General features: G+C 58.1%; 1 protein-coding gene across 5 annotated transcripts; it reads left to right on the top strand.

Moving 5' to 3' along the window:
• The first annotated feature begins 254 nt into the window (after nt 1-254).
• PDLIM4 (PDZ and LIM domain 4) lies at nt 255-15,369 on the top strand. Of its 5 annotated transcripts, none has more exons than XM_081827084.1 (8): nt 255-441; nt 5,287-5,438; nt 8,580-8,663; nt 9,040-9,121; nt 13,909-14,090; nt 14,247-14,461; nt 14,803-14,920; nt 15,052-15,369. In XM_081827084.1, the coding sequence occupies exons 1-8, from the start codon at nt 349-351 to the stop codon at nt 15,254-15,256; spliced, it is 1,131 nt and encodes a 376-aa protein (XP_081683210.1). In that variant the 5' UTR covers nt 255-348; the 3' UTR covers nt 15,257-15,369. The 5 variants fall into 5 exon arrangements, with proteins under 5 accessions (XP_081683210.1, XP_081683211.1, XP_006734753.1 ...); XM_081827085.1 differs by having other exon boundaries at nt 256-441; nt 14,298-14,461; XM_081827086.1 differs by lacking the exon at nt 8,580-8,663 and having other exon boundaries at nt 257-441.
• The last annotated feature ends 394 nt before the right edge of the window (nt 15,370-15,763 follow it).

Genomic DNA, 15,763 nt, shown 5'->3' with positions numbered 1-15,763 from the left:
TGTGCCCGAAAGGGTCCACGGCCCTCAGGGCGAGGCCAGGGCAGGATCCCGGACGTCGGGGCTGTCCTGGTCCCGGGGTCTCCGCGACCGCGGCGGGGGGTGCCGGGCTACAGACGCGCGGGCCGAGGGGCGGGTCCTCCGAGCCCCCCGAAGTGGGCGGGGCGGGCCGGCCGCGGGGCCAATCCGGGCGCTAGGGGAGCGGGGGCGGGGGCCGGGTGGAGGGGGGTACGGGGGCGGGCGGCCCGGGGGCGGGGCGCGGCGTCCAGGCTGAGGCGGCGGCGGCGGCGGCGGTGGTGGCTCCGGCTCCTCAGTGTCCGGCTCAGGCTCCGGCTGCGGCTCCCGCCCGCGATGCCCCACTCCGTGACGCTGCGCGGCCCTTCGCCCTGGGGCTTCCGCCTAGTAGGCGGCCGGGACTTCAGCGCACCCCTCACCATCTCGCGGGTGAGTCCGGCGGCCCCGGGGCGGCGGGGAGGTCTTCGATCTGAGACCCTGTCCTCGCGGTCCATCCGAGACCCGGATCCCCGACGTCCCTGACGTTCGAAAGCCAAGGACTGGCCAGTGCGACACACGGGCTCTGGAGGCTTCCAGGCAGGGCAGTGCGGCCCCAACCCCCTCCCTCCCTGCGCGGGGCCTGCCTGCCCTATCCCGTGAAGGATCCGCCCCCCCCACACCCCAGTTCACACACCAGCCTCCCTGCTGGTCTCATTTTGGGGGAGTTGCTGCAGGCCCGGGAAGGAGTGCACTGGGCCAGGGGTCTGGACAGATCTACAGAGGCCCAGAAACACTGCTGCTTAAACTGAACCCAGCCTGAGCATTTGGGGCAAAATGACTGAGAGCCCCTTCTCCTATCAAAGGTCCCTGCCAGTAGAGCTGGGTGACCCCAGGGAGGTCTGGGGTCCTCTCTGAATGTGAAAAGAAGAGCCATCCACTTCCTCACTCTAGTTCTGGTCAGACTCTCATCTATGACCTCAATCGTCCTAAGGGGAAGTGACCAAGAGGAATTTTGGGCTTCCAGGGGATGGGGAGACTTGACTGTGAGGTTGTGAGACCCCCTCCCCACAAGACCACACAAGGCCAGGGGCCACTATAGCCTCGGCCCAGTTCCTCCGGTTCCCAGGGCCATGCATTGCCCCAGGCTTAGGACAGAGGACAGAGAGGAGTGGGCACAGCCCTGGGTGGTGGCTAATCTGAGGAGGACAGAGGAGCTGAGGAAGGGATTCAGGCCCTGTCAGAAGGGGTGCCCAGTCTCAGGGAGACAGGATCCTGGCCCCGCCTCAGGGTCCCTTAGTTTGAAGGGCTAAAACAGGGGAGTCAGACTCTGCCTTTGGGGATCCCAGAACCAGGGGACAAAGCTCTCACTCTGGAGGAAAGAGCAGAGGGGCCCTGGGGGCGTTTGAGGGCCATCCTTTATCCCCACACAGGCTGCCTTCGGGGGCCTGAGTCAGGAGAACTGAGAAGCACCTTCCCCGACTGTACTGCCACCTCTCCGTGGAGGCTGCACCAAGCTGGCTGGCCTTTCAGAGCCTTCTTTCCACTGCTTGGGAGGGGGTGGGCACCCGGTGGAGCGGAGAATCATGGAATCCCATTTCTGGGGGCCAGGGTGACAGGCAGGCCCAGCTGTCCTGGGAGGCTTCCCACATCTGCCCTTACCCATGGCCACCAGGTTCCTGGGGCTGAGTGAGGTGGGCCTTTAACACATCCGGGAGCCTTTCATCTCCCACTTCCCTGAGGGAGACGGCTGTGTGTGCGTGTGTGTGCGTGTGTGTGCGTGTGTGCGCGTGCGTGTGTGCATGTATGCCTTGCTGTGTGTCCGCCAGGGCGGGCTGGTGGGGGTGCTGTGCCGGCCAGCAGTCCAGGCACCCTGGGCGTGAGGCCGCTGACAGGCTCAGTGGCGGCGGCTGACGGCCACAGGCGGCAGGGAGCAGACACATCTGTTGCCCACGCGGCTGCCTGCCCGTGGAGGCAAGGCCTCCACACGTCACAGTGGCAGCCACCCGCGGCCTTGTTTGGAGCTGACCGGGATGCAGGCTCCTGGCAGGCAGGCAGGCAGGCAGGCAGGCTGGGAGAAGGTTTGCCAGAAAGAACCACCCCTTGTCCCCCAGAGTCTTGCGGCAGCAGCTCAGGCCCAAGGAACCAGGATGCCTGAGCCTGGATTTGGGTGGGATCTGGGAAGACGTATGCGGCTGGGAGACACAGGCCACAGCTTGCCCAGCAGGTACCTCAAGGGCAGATGATATGTGGGAGTGTTTTTACCAAGGGGGCTCGAGACCCAACCTTTTCCATGCTTCCAGGGCCTCCCCCTGCCCACCCCACTGCGGTGACAGCCACACTCAGACAGGGAGAAGGCTGGCTGCCTGGTGGAGCTGGGGCCTTACAACCTCAGCCCATGAAGCCTCAGAGAGCCTCCAAGAACACTGCCCCGGGCTGCTTCTCCTATGAACTACGGTGATTGCTGGCCCTGGCTGAGCATCCGCGGCATTCCAGGCCCCACCCCAATGGGTGTTGGTACCAGCTCCCCCGCAACCAGCGCCTGGAGTGAGCACCACCATGTGCTCAACCCATTGTGGGGACTTTTTACCCTGATTGTCTCAGGTAGTCCTCTGAGAGTCCTGACCGGTAAGGACTCCCTCTGGCCTCACATTATAGATGGGGACACTAAGGCTCAGAGAGGCCAAGGTGGTGTATCCAGAGAAGCAGAACAGGGACAGGAACCCAGGCCTGTCTGGCACTTGCTGTGACCGTATGGGACAATACGGCCCCAGACTCTGTGACTCCCAGTCTGCCACAGTGTCTAGGCTGGGCAGAGTGGAGCAGGGGCCGGGAATGTAGCTGCTGCAGGTGAGGGGGCTGGTTCGTGCCCCAGCCTCCCAGCTGACCTCGCTGTACCCCTCTCCCTTCCTTCTGTCTATTTATCCTGCAGTCAGCAGCCAGAGGGAGAGGCCTGAGTTAAACTGCTTAGAACCCTCCATAGTTCCCAACCACCCAGGAGAAATGCCAGCTTCTCACCTGGGCCTACAAGGTCCGCAGGTCTGGTCCCTGCTTCTTCTCTGACTTTCCTTCTGCTCTCTTCTCACTAATGATGCTTCAACCCCAGAAGACTGCTTTTATTCTCTCCCAGATGAGCCATTATACATGCTGATCTTTTTACCTGCGACACTCTCTCTCCCCTGGGACGCTCTCTCCCCTCACTCCCTTTCTGCAGAAAATCACACAGTGGTTAGTGGATAAGACTTGGAACCGGTTGCCTTGGAATGAAATCCTAACTCTGCCATTTATCAATTGAGCATCCTTCTGCACTTCTCTGGACCTCGGTTTCCTCACCTCACCTAATCCTGGAGGATTCATGAGACAATGCATATAAAGGCAGTTGGGAGAGTCACGGTTTCCTGGCCTCATGCCCTCTCTGACCAGAACTCCTCGAGCTAGTGGAGCTGGCAGAGTCCCAGCCACCCCAGCTTTCAAGAACTTCCTCCACCCACAGGGTCCTGAATGCACCCCTTGTACTGGCTGAGTCATCCTGCAGCTAGCCGCCCCCCTGAAGAAAAAGACTGCTCTCCAGCGTGGGGACTGGGGCAAGGTGTCCCTTCCCCCAGGCCTCCCTTACTTCATCTCTAGGAATGAGAACAGCCTCTGTCTCATCAGTGGTTGAAAGGTTGCTATGAACTAGTTATGGGTAAAGCACAGAGCCCAGGCCATGTCACAGAGCATGTGTCCATGAAGGAGAGGGGCCTGGAGCTGGGCCTTGAGTGGAGGGTGGGATAATGCCCAGTGGGTCCTTCCCCCAGGATGACAGGCTTGTGCGGGTGCCCAGGCCCTGTGGATAAGCATTCATGGGCTACTGGCTGAGGGGGTCATGCTCCAGAAAAACATTCCTTGGGGCAGCCTATTTCAGGGCGGGTCAGCTTAGGCACTGCCCACACCAGGACTCCAGCCAAGGAGCTGCCAGCACCTCGGCTTTGTCCACTCCCTACTGAAAACTGGATAAGCTGAGCCTAGCTGGGCTTCCAGGAGCTCTCAACTCCAGCAGTAGGAACGGGGTCACTGGAAGCTGTTGAGGGCACCACTGGGGAGGCTGAGTAGGAATGAGGGCACCTACAGGGCCCTGGCTGGTTCAGTTGGTAGAGCATGTGACTCTCAATCTCAGGGTTATGAGTTTGAGCCCCACATCAGGCATAGAAATTACTTTAAAAAAATTTTTTTTAACGAGGGTGCCTAAAGTCTCTTTCCAAAGGCTGTGTTGAGACCAAGGAGAGGGCGAAGAGTGCCCTGTTGCCTGAACACCCCTGGGCCCCCTTCTCAGGCCTCCCTGTTCGCCTATCCGCAACCTTATGTGGTCCTCATCCAGGGACCAACATTGTAAGAAGCTCCAGATCTGGACACCATTTGCCTGGAATCAATAGTAGCACCGGGGTGGCCTGAGAGAGTGTCTGTCCTGCAGAGGAAGTGGGGGTAAAATTGTGACTCAGGAGCACAAGTGGGCAGCTGGAAGTACGTGGTCCTGGACTTGCTGCGGACGTGATGACACAGACCCAGAACGAAGCTCTAACAATGTTAGGGGAGCAAAGTGGTAAATGGGGTGCACAGAGTACTGTGAGAGCCCAGAGAAGAGGCTCCTAGGGGACTGGCCTGTCTGCTAAGACATGAAGGTGAGGAGGAGTAAGCTGGTACTTAGGGTTTGAGGTCAAAAGGAAGAGTGTTGCAGGTCGAGAGAAGAGCATCTGCAGAAGCGTGGAGGTGAGAACTATCCGGGGCTGTCGGTAACCCCTGGATATTCGGTTGGTCGGGATGGAGTGTGGGGAGGTGGAGGTGAATGTGGGGTGGGGAGTAGGGATGAAAGGAAACAAGTAGGGAGACAAGGAAATATCAGGCCAAGGGGCTGCTGTGCAGTATGTCCCGGTAGGGCCCTGTCTATGGAGGGTATTTGTGACATGTCCCTGCTTTGTATGTATCTGGAGCACATGTGTCCCTGTGTGTCCCTTGCATGTCCTTCGGCACATATGCAGGCAACAAGAGTGACATCCCACTTGTCCCAGTCCCAAAGAAGCCCCTCTTATACGCCCTCACACCCTAGCAGTGCTTCAGCGGCTGGAACTGGGGATGTTTAGAGCAGAGGCTGTGGTAAGACCACATGGGGACTCAACCGGTCTCTGGGCTGGTCCCCCGCCCAGGTCATGTGGGCAGGAGGGCCGCACAGCCCAGGTTCTGAGGTTGGAGGGGGTCCAGGGCAGAGACTGCAGCAAGGCCACATAATGACTGACGCCCAGGCCTCTGGCTTGTCCTCTACAGGTTCACGCCGGCAGCAAGGCCGCACTGGCCGCCCTGTGCCCCGGAGACCTGATCCAGGCCATCAATGGGGAAAGCACAGAGCTCATGACGCACCTGGAGGCGCAGAACCGCATCAAGGGCTGCCATGACCACCTCACACTCTCTGTAAGCAGGTACGCACAGGGCAGGCTGGGCCGGGGTGAGGGGGGGCGGGGGGCGGGGTGATTTCAGTCTCCTGGTATGGTCCCTGTATTACAGATGAGATAGCTGAGGCTCAGAACAGTTAGCAGGTACCTAAAGTCACACAGCAAGGGAGTGGGGAAGCAGAACTTGTCCTCGGGTCTCTCTCACTCCTAGGAGTGGCTGCCGACCATTCCTGCCACCCCACGGCTGTCCTGCCTCGGCTGGCCCCGCTACGGGCCGTGCCTCTGCCCTGGGTAAATCTGGATGCTATGGCCTGTATCATGCCATACAGCCTACATGAAGGGGAGGACTGGGGATCCCCAAGCCCCATGTGTGCCTTATAAATGGTCTAGGATGGAAGGTGCACCTGAGGCTTCTGCAGCCCTAGTCAGGCCCTGGGTCTTTGTTCAGCTCTAAAGGCAGTTGGCCAGGTCCTGGCTGAGTGGGATCTCCCTTCCCCCCCGTCTTGCTTGGATCCAGGGAAGTCAGACATAACTGCTCAGCTCTGCCACGTTCACTGCTAACAGGGACTTTCCATGATTCCCCTGTGGACGCGTGTCTGCAAAGCCTCCTCAAACCACAACACGGCTAACTATGCGTTAGAGCTGGCAGGGCTGGGAGCCATTAAACATGTTAGCAAGGCTTCTGAGATAGCCTCCACGTGTGTCTGGCCCGGGTCTGGGTCCAGGTTGGGGTCAGGACCCCTGACTGTGCTCTTGGAGCTGAGTGCAACTCCAAGGGGAGTGGGCCCTGGCCTGGGAGTTCAGCAGAGCTGGGTGTAATCCAGACTCTGTGGGGTCTTAGGTACACCGGATGACCTCTGTGAGCCTGGGTTTCCTTCTCCACCAAACAGGATCACATTCTTCACCCTCTCCCAGACTGAGGTACAGTCTGGCTGGGGGAAACATCAGCACTGCTCTGCCCACGAGTGGCCTCTGTGGCCGCCCCACTTGGCTGGTTTCCTGGGCCCTGACTCACCTCCGGCCTTGATTTTGCATGGCTAAAGAAGGGAAGCCCTGGTAGTAGTGGGGTGGGGGAGGCAGCAGGAGCTTGTAGGGGGCCTGAGTCAGGAGGTTCCCAGAGGGAATAATGTCAGGGGAGGGTAGCAGGATGGGGGCAGGGTGGAGGTCCCCCCTCCTTCCTTCCTTCCTTCCTTCCTTTCCTGGTCATTTGTTCCAAGCCAAGCATGGATGGAGCCAGGCTTCCCCTGACCTGTTCTACTCTGCCCCCAAATGCTGCCTGGCCATGGAGCAGGTGAGAGCACATTCTCTACTATCACAGATCTGGGTTCAAGTTCCAGCTCTGCACTTGAGAACTGTGTTATCCCCCAGCAAGTGATTTAATCTCCAAGCTCTCAGTTTCCTTAACTCCAAAATGGGACCATTTTAGGATTGGGAAATTGGATGCTTATGATGTACCAGGTCTGCTCAGGGTGAAAAGCTGGGGTCCTGTCTTCCAGCCCCCATTCCCAGTTCTCACACATGCAGATTCTGGGAGATCAAGACATGAAGGCCACCTTGACCCCCTGGGCCAGCATTTCTTCTCCTGATCACCTCTCACCAGCAAGGCCTCTGACCCTGCTCTCTGTCCTGCCTGCTATGCCAGGACCTATGCTCCAAAGACCTCTTCAACATTGTTTCTGTGGAAGATCAGCCTGGTGAGCTGACTGGAGAGAGCTATTCTGTGCCCCCACCCCCAGAACTCTATCCAGACCAGTTCCCTACCTGCCCTCTTATGTATAGAGGGCTCTAATCCTCCACAGACTTCTCCACAGGATGAAAAGTGAAGGAAGGGCCCAGCTTCCCTGCTATGCTTATTTTGTCTAGAACTTGGAGCCAGTTATCTAACAATCCAAGCTAACCCATACTTTGTGGGCATTTCTGTAGGCCCAGAACCTTCCTGGCATCAGCTCCAACCTTGGGCTTCTGGTGGGGTCTGTTTTGCCCATTGTGTATGTTACAAGATGCAGTTACATGGCCCATCCTTGGGCTGTCATTTTGCTTAAAGATGGTAGATGTTGGGCACCTGGGTGGCTCAGTCATTAAGCATCTGCCTTCGGCTCAGGTCATGATCCCAGGGTCCTGGGATTGAGCCCAGCATCCGGCTCCCTGCTCGGCGGGAAGCCTGCTTCTCCCTCTTCCCTGCTTGTGTTCCCTCTCTCGCTGTCTCTCTCTCTGTCAAATAAATAAATAAAATCTTAAAAAAAAAAAAAAAGATGGTAGATGTTAGCACCTCTCAGGCCTGAAGTGAAGGCCTAGGGATGGAGATTGAATAAGCCCTTCATTCTGATCTGCTGCCTTGGGCCACGCTCTTTGCTCTGGGTACTTTGTGCACTCCGACCTCCAGACCACAGGCTTGTACTTCTCTTCTGGGCAGAGCTTCAGGGAAGTATAAGGCCGTCTTAACCACATGAGATGTCCTAGACTGATCTCAGCAGAGTTCCGAGTGGGCGGAGGCCATAGGTGGAGCTATGAGTTAGGGCAGTCCCTGGGAGCCTGGCTGAGAGAGCTGGGGCCAGGCACCAGTGGGGATGGTGTTGCCCTTGGGCAGCAGAGCTTGGTCGCACAGGCCTGTGGAAGGCTCTGGAGGAGAGAGGCTAGTCTGTACTGGGTTAAGGAACGGGCCACGGTGTGGAAGTGTAGAGTGAGTGTGGTCTACAGGTGTAGACAGATAGTTAAAATCCTTCAGTGAGTTGGGGAGAGAGAGGCCATGTTGAGCTGCTGGCCCAGTGATGAGTTCTTGGAAAGCCCCAGGAGGCCTTTTGAGGTGAATGGGGACATTATTCCCCTTCCGTCTAACCATCTAACCAGCCTCACTTCACACCCACCTGTCAGTCCAGGGTCTGTGCACCCTATGGCTTGCCTCTTCACAGGGCTACCGAATGGCAGGACTGGGCCCCAGGCCCACAGCCTCTCAGTCCCGCCTGCCCTGCCTGCCCCGCCTGCCCGGCTTATGGCAGGTTTATGATGTTTTTCTCCCTCCTGAGTGGTGTTTGGCTTTTGGTTTCTATGGTGAAGCAGGAATTTCCTAATGGCCTGTTTCCCATCTGGGCTGGGCAGACATTGGTGATGACTCTGCCGGCAGCAAGAGGGGAGGAGCACCCCTCAAAGCCTTTATGTCACCTCCCCCAGAGCCCATGGATGCCTGACCTCCAGGCCAGGCCAGAGGCTGTGGATGGAAGAGGATAAGCAGATGGGCTCCTCACTGATCAATGTGTGAGGCCTGACGCACCCTGCTATGAGCTCGCCTTCTTTTTGCTGAGGCCACGGAGAGGGTGAAAAAGTGGGGAAGCGGAGGACTTCTGTTGTATCCTGTCTGGGAATGAGACCAGAGAGGCATGGAGCAGCTGGTGGGGCTGGAACACACAGCCTTGCCCTAGGCAGGTGGCAGATCTAGAGTTCTGTCTCCTTGCCCACAACGGCCACCATTCTGGTGCAGGGGCAAGTGCGGCAGTGGGGTCCTCTGCCATGCAGAGTGCCAGGCCTGGTCCTGGGTGGCTCTGGGCGCAGAGTGCAGCCCCTCTTGGTCCTGGTCCCAGTCATGGTAGGCATAGTAAGCAGACCTATCTGACCGTCCTAATTCCTGTCACAGACCTGAAGGCAGGAGCTGGCCCGGTGCCCCAGAGGACAGCAAGGCTCAGACACAAAGGATCCACACTGACCCTGAGGCCCAGGTATGTATGGACACCACCAGGCCTGGCCTGTCAGAGCAAGCCCAGAGCAGAGGGGCCAGGCCTGGTCCATGGGTTTAATTGCACTAGATGTCTTGCTGTCTGGCTTTTGGATGCCCAGGCCAGAGACTGAAGCAGCAGACTTCTCTGGTCCATGTCCATGCCCCATCTTGTGCTCCCCAGGTGATGAGCATCTGCTGGGAGCTCTGTCCTCTGTACTCTAGGCAGTCCTAGATTCTGAGATAAAGGTACTTAGAGCGGGCAGGAACGGGGCTAGGCCTTGGCTCAGGGCTACCACCCGCCTGGCTAGGTTTCACTCTGGTGCCTAGTGATGCCAGACCAAGAGGAAGTCACCGGGCTTGGGGGCTGGCTGGGGGGAAACTGTAGGCTATGGAGTGACCTCAGACTGTTTGGGTACTCTCTTCTGTCTCATCTTAGCCATGGACACCCACCTGGCTAAAGCCAAACTTGGGCCTCAAGGCTGACCTTAGAATATAAGGCAATTCCTTGCTCTATCTAAGGCTGAAGTTTTCTCCTGGCCATCCTGTGATTGCACCCAGCAGACCTCAGGCCACTGTCACCTTGCCATGTATGACAGGAGTCACAACTATGATACTGTCCTCAAATGCGGGAGGGCGGCGGGAAGAAGCTGCTCTAGGGCCTCGTTTTGCCATGGACGTGAGGGGTAGCCAAGTGGGCAAGGCTGAAGTATCCAGAGCCAGCTCAACATCTCTGGGCTAGAGAGTTTGGACAAGGTGGAGATTGGACTGGTCTGTGATGAAGCCAGAGCTGTGGGACTCAGCATGTGGGGCCATGGCCTTCTAGGCCTGCTTGTGTCTAATCTCTCACCATGGAGGCTTCACTGTATAGAAGGCCATCTCCCTCACCATTTATCCCAATCCTCTTGTTCTGATATTTGTTCCCTACCTTGCTTTTGCTGGAATCTCGGAGGCCAGATGCTTACTACATGCCAGGGAGTGCCCGTTATGAAAAGGAAGAGGCACTTAGCAACTCTGGAATGGCAGAAGCCAGGGGCCAAAGGAGTCCAGAGTAGGCACATGATTCACCTAAAGGTTCAGAGAGGACTTCCTGGAGGAGGGAGAATCCAAGCCAAGACCTGCAGGACTAGGAAGAATAAGGCCAGCAAAGAGGCGTGGAGAAGGGAAGTGTGCAAGGAATCACATGCAAAGGCTCAGAAGTGAGATTGTGCATCATAGGTTCAGAAAAAAGAAAGCTCCGAGGGTGGGAGGGCAGAAGCAAGGGATGAAGTGATGGGGCAGAACCACAGACAGTCTCTTGGTTTCCACTGTCCAGGACCTCAGCTGTTCCTGCAGAGATTTGTGGCCACACTTGTGTCTCCAGAGCTTGCCCTGGTCCAAGGGGCCAGGGGTGAGCAGGGGTTGACAAATCAGCCAGGCGGCAGGCAGCAGCCTTGCGCAGGCCCCAGCACCTATGTGAGGCCAGATGTCCCGTGTGAGAGCAGGATGGACAGGGCACGAGCGCAGGAGTTTTGGAATTTGAATCTCAGCTCTATTCTGTCCTTCAGGAGAGGCTCAGGGCCAGGGCGCCTGGGGGCGGGGGGGCTGGAGAGCAGCGGCCCCTGCCCCCAACACCTTCCCTTACTGACCTCCTCAATGGCCAGGCTGCCAGTGGCTCAGGCTGGAGTCAGAGGGATTTTCTCTAAGCTGAGGGGGCTGCCCCTCAGCTGCCATCCCCCTCTTGTACTTAAAAGTCATGAACTCGGGACGCCTGGGTGGCTCAGTCAGTTAAGCGTCTGCCTTCGGCTCAGGTCATGATCCCAGGGTCCTGGGATCGAGTTCCGCATCGGGCTCCCTGCTCCGCGGGGAGCCTGCTTCTCCCTCTGCCTCTGTCTCTCTCTCTGTCTCTCATGAATAAATAAAAAAAATAATAAAAATCTAAAAAAAAAAAAAAAGTCATGAACTCCATGGGTGGCGACAGAAACAGCCCCACCCAGCCCCCGCAGGGCTGTGTCCTCAGGAACACAGACACAGGGCCCATTGTCCCCACTGTGCTCCCACCCTCTGCCTGCAGCGGCGAGTGGGTGGGCCCAGCCAGAGACATCAGAGGAGGAGAAAACCACAGTTGGCCCTAAGACCAGCACAAGGTACCCTGACATGCACCCCCGATGCAAATAGGTTCTTCAGGTCATGTAGGGTCATAGGAGACCCTTCTTCCCTCGGGCCTTACTCAGGTGGGAACACAAGAGGCATCTGGTCCAGCCCGGGGCAGAGGAAGGATGACGATAAGGGAAGGTTTCTTGGAGAGGATGGCACTTAAGCTGAGAACCAGGCGATGGGTTAAGGCAAGCCAGGTAGAGCAGGCAGCGCTCGCACACTCAGCCTGTCCCCTCCAGACCTGCAGGGAGCTGGGGTTTGGCCTCCCGGAGGTACCACCCGCTCCTCTAGACTTAGTGCCCACCTCCATCCAAGCTGAGTGCCCAAGATGCTTTTTTTTTTTTTTTAAGATTTTATTTATTTATTTGAGAGAGAGAGCACGCGCAAGCAGGGAGGAGAGGGAGAAGCAGGCTCCCCGAGAGCAGGGAGCCCGATGCGGGGCTCGATCCCAGAACCCTGGGATCATGACCTGAGCCAAAGGCAGATACTTAACCAGCTAAGCCACCCAGGCGCCCTGAGTGTCCCAGATTCTGACCACAGTCATGTGGGAGCTGATGAACAAGCAGGCAGTTACCCCATTCTGCTGATTATCCCACTGAGGCTTCAACAACCAAATCAACAGCTGCAGATACTCAGAGAGGGGGGAGCATGTGACACCAGGTGCACTACCACACAGAGCGGGGGACATCCAGGACTAGGAATAGGAACTCAGGAATGCCCAAGACAGCCCTTCATCCAACAAGCATCTGCTGTGTGCCAGGCACTATGCTCAGTGCTTTACACGCAACTGTCTCATTTTATCCCCACAAGGAACTTAGGATGTAGAGACCATTACAATCCCCATTCAACAGATGAAAAAACAGATTCAGGGAGGTGGTAGAGGTGGGACTCAGCCGAGACTGAGGTCACCATGTGTATCCTAACCACTGAGTTCAGACCGAGAGAGGCGGCTGCATGGGTGGCCGTAGGAGGGGCAGTGGCTTTGATGACCCTGCTGGGTGAGTGAGGGCCTCATTCGCCAGGACCTTCTGACTCCCCTTCCTGTCCCAGCCTCCTCCGTACCAGGCCCAGCCCTGCCCCCACAGCCCATGGCCCATCTGGTCCCCATTACAGGCCAGGCCAGCCTTGCCTGCCTGTCTGCCCTGCAGACACATGTGCAAAAGTGATCGGGTTTCTCAGAGGCTTTTGTTCAGCCCAGTGGGGAAATGGGCTTTCCTACTGCTATTGCCTCATTGATAGGGGCCCACCTGGGCAGCGGGAGACCCTCCCCTTTGTCTGTTGAGGTGGGGGAAATGGGGGCACCACCCCCACTCAGTGGCTGGTCCGCCCTTTCCTCAAGCTCCCACCCAGCTCAGAGGCTAGAGAAAAAGCAGCGGCAGTCGGGACAAAGCTCTGCAGGCTCCGCTGTGCCCCAATGCTGGAGGCTGCCTGAGTCCGATACAGGCTCTTTCCCTTTAGAGTAGACATCTTGTCCCCACCACCTAGTCTCCTCGTCCCCAGTGTAGAGCAGAGAGGAAATTTGCATGTCACCTCCCAGGCTGATGCTGAGACCCACCTTCCTGTCCTGGACTCTTGTGCCTTATCCTAAAGTCAGGCTGCTCTGGCCACCAACCTCCTCCCAGCCATGGAGGCTACTATTACGGTGGTCCCAGGGTGACCAGCACTGGCTCTGAGTATATGAGACTGTGTATGTATGATTAGGTATATGTCAGTGGACTGGCTAGACCTTGTGTGCTGTCTTTGTGCATGTGTTTGTCTGTGAAAGTTCTTGTGAGAGTGTGCATGCCTGTGTGTGCCTGCAAGCTAGGGGCAGCATAGCCTTGGACTCTGCAGAGACAAAGATCCCCAGTCCCCATTCAGATCCATACCCATGGAGATACCTCCCTTTTCTCCTGAGCTGAGGACACATGGTCAAGGCATTTCCCCAAATGTTTCAGCCAAGGGCACCAGGCTGGCCATGGAGTGGTAGGGTGGGGATCTTTAAGGCCTGGCCCAGCCACTGCCCCCCATCTGCTTTGCCTGTAGAAGGGCCATGCATATCGCCCTGCAGAGCATGAAATGGAGGCAAAGGTACAGGCCTGAAAGGGGCTGACCTCCCAATGACGCCTTTGAACCTCAGTCTGCCCCCCATCCCCATTGTGTGCTTTGGGCACACAGTGATTAATGACTCTTCCTGGCTGCAGGACAGGGCTTTCTTTTTCATGTTCCCAGCTATGGGCCCCTACAATACCCAGCACAGTTCTGGCAGGTGAGAAGGCCTGGCACCAGGACCATCTCTGCAAGGAAGCCACACACTCTGTTCCAGTCACGCTGGCCTTAAAAGGCTACTTGGAATGGTCGTGCCCCAACACCATCCATCACAGGCGCTGGTGGTCAGAACCACCACATGGCTCATGTGCCAAGGTTGAGTCTCAGGCACTTAGGTTTTTGTGTCTGACTTTCCACGGGCATTTCTCATTTCTTCTGGGGTTGAACCAGGCCCAAGGTTCAGCCCTTCCCTGGCTGGGCACCACAGCCCGGAGATGCCAGAGCAGGGGTAACCAGCCAACATCCAAGAAGGCCTGGCATAACGGGGCAAGGATGGAATGTATAAGGAATGGCCAGAAGCCCTACCCCAGATGGTTTCTCAGTGCCTCAGGCCCCTCTCTCTTGTAGGATGGCAGTCCAGCGACCAGCAGGAGGCCCTCAGCCACCGGGATTGGGCTAGAAGATGGCCGGCCAGGCCTGGGACCTCCTTATGGGCAGCCATCTCACCTCCCATTCCATCACAATGGCAGCAGCAATGAGGCTACCTTACTGACCCAAATGAGCACCCTGCATGTGTCTCCACTTCACAGGTAGTACAGAGAAGTGGCCTTTGAAGCCACACCCAGATCCCATCTTAATCCCAGATCTCTCAGATCTCCCTGGGTCACATCTTGACCCCTAACACTTGATCTTTGGGTCTCAGCTGGTTTCATTCTGAAAACCTCACCAGACCCCTGTGCTGGCAGGGGGAAGGCTGGTACCACAACCGTGTCCCTTGGTGCATCTCTTTTGCCCAGCGCGGACACAGCCAGAGGCCTCCCACGGAGCCGTGACTGCGGCGTGGACCTGGGCTCAGAGGTGTACAGGATGCTGCGGGAGCCGGCCGAGCCCTCGGCTTCGGAGCCCAAGCAGTCAGGCTCCTTCCGCTACTTGCAGGGCATGCTAGAGGCCGGGGAGGGCGGTAAGACTCCCGCCACCTTGCCCCACCTGCCTAACCACTCCCTCGGGTGCCCTGGAGAGCCCTGCCCCGCCCCCGCCGCTTTGCGACCCCCCCTCCCCCACGTCCTGCCTCCCAGCCATCTACCCCTGCCGCGTCTCCTCCGAGCGTTCCCACACCCCTCGCGGCGCCTCAGTGTCCCGATTCCCACTCCACCCCTGTCGCGGCCCCTCCCCCTCCAAACCTCGTCCCCAGTCGCAGTGCTCGTGGTCCCGGAAGCTGGGTCCATCCCACACCGCGCAGAAGTGAAGTTCCCTTTTCTGACCTCCGCACCGGGCTCATGCCGCTTGCGCTCCGGCTTTCAGGGGAGCGGCCTGGCTCCAGCGGCCCCCGCAACCTCAAGCCCACGGCCAGCAAGCTGGGCGCTCCGCTGAGTGGCCTGCAAGGACTGCCCGAGTGCACGCGCTGCGGCCACGGCATAGTGTGAGTACCCTCCCCTGCTTCCCCGACCCCGACCCCGGCCTTCCCCCCGGCCGCGCCCGAGGCCCTGGATGGGAGCGTGCTCGCGAATCCGTCAGTCGCCTGAAGCAGTCCTCTCCTGGTCTCCCCATCAGGGGCACCATCGTCAAGGCGCGGGACAAGCTCTACCACCCTGAGTGCTTCATGTGCAGCGACTGCGGCCTGAACCTTAAGCAGCGCGGTTACTTCTTTCTGGACGAGCGGCTCTACTGCGAGAGCCACGCCAAGGCGCGCGTCAAGCCACCCGAGGGCTACGACGTGGTGGCGGTGTACCCCAATGCCAAGGTGGAACTCGTCTGAGCTGCTTCCGGAACCTCCCGTCCCCGCTTCTGCTTTTAATGCCCCGGCGCGGCCCATGTAAATATGTGTTTGCCCCCTGCCTCTCTAATAAATTCCCTCTGCTCGGCCTTGAACATGTCAGTGCCTCTGTTCAGGTGCCAAGCCTGTCCTAGGCACCGGGTACACTGGTGAGCATCACAGGTGCTGTGCTGTCCTCAAGGAGGCCACAGCCTAGATGGGTGGCAGATATAAACCACAAGGGGCAGTTATAGTAATAGGGAGGTGAGGTCTGGGGTGCGAGAAGTGATGTCACGCCAAGGGGTCGGACCTCGGTGGAGTCAGGGAAGGAGCAGAGAACTAAGGGGTGAGGAGGGAATTGCTCTTCAGGGTGAGGAACTGTGTGTGCACAGGTATGACTAAGGTGAGCACAGACAGGAGAGGTCCCGCCTGGCCACCAGCAGAGCAAGGGCAGCCCCTAGCAGCTGCAGGAAGGATTGCGCAGCGTGGGAAGATCACCGGGACTGCCGT

The sequence above is a fragment of the Leptonychotes weddellii genome, chromosome 7 (genome assembly GCF_054177405.1).
Source record: "Leptonychotes weddellii isolate Sample4059 chromosome 7, ASM5417740v2, whole genome shotgun sequence".
NCBI classification, from domain to species: domain Eukaryota; kingdom Metazoa; phylum Chordata; class Mammalia; order Carnivora; family Phocidae; genus Leptonychotes; species Leptonychotes weddellii.
The sequence above is the reverse complement of the archived record's forward strand: the minus strand, read 5'-3'. Positions and strand labels throughout refer to the sequence as shown.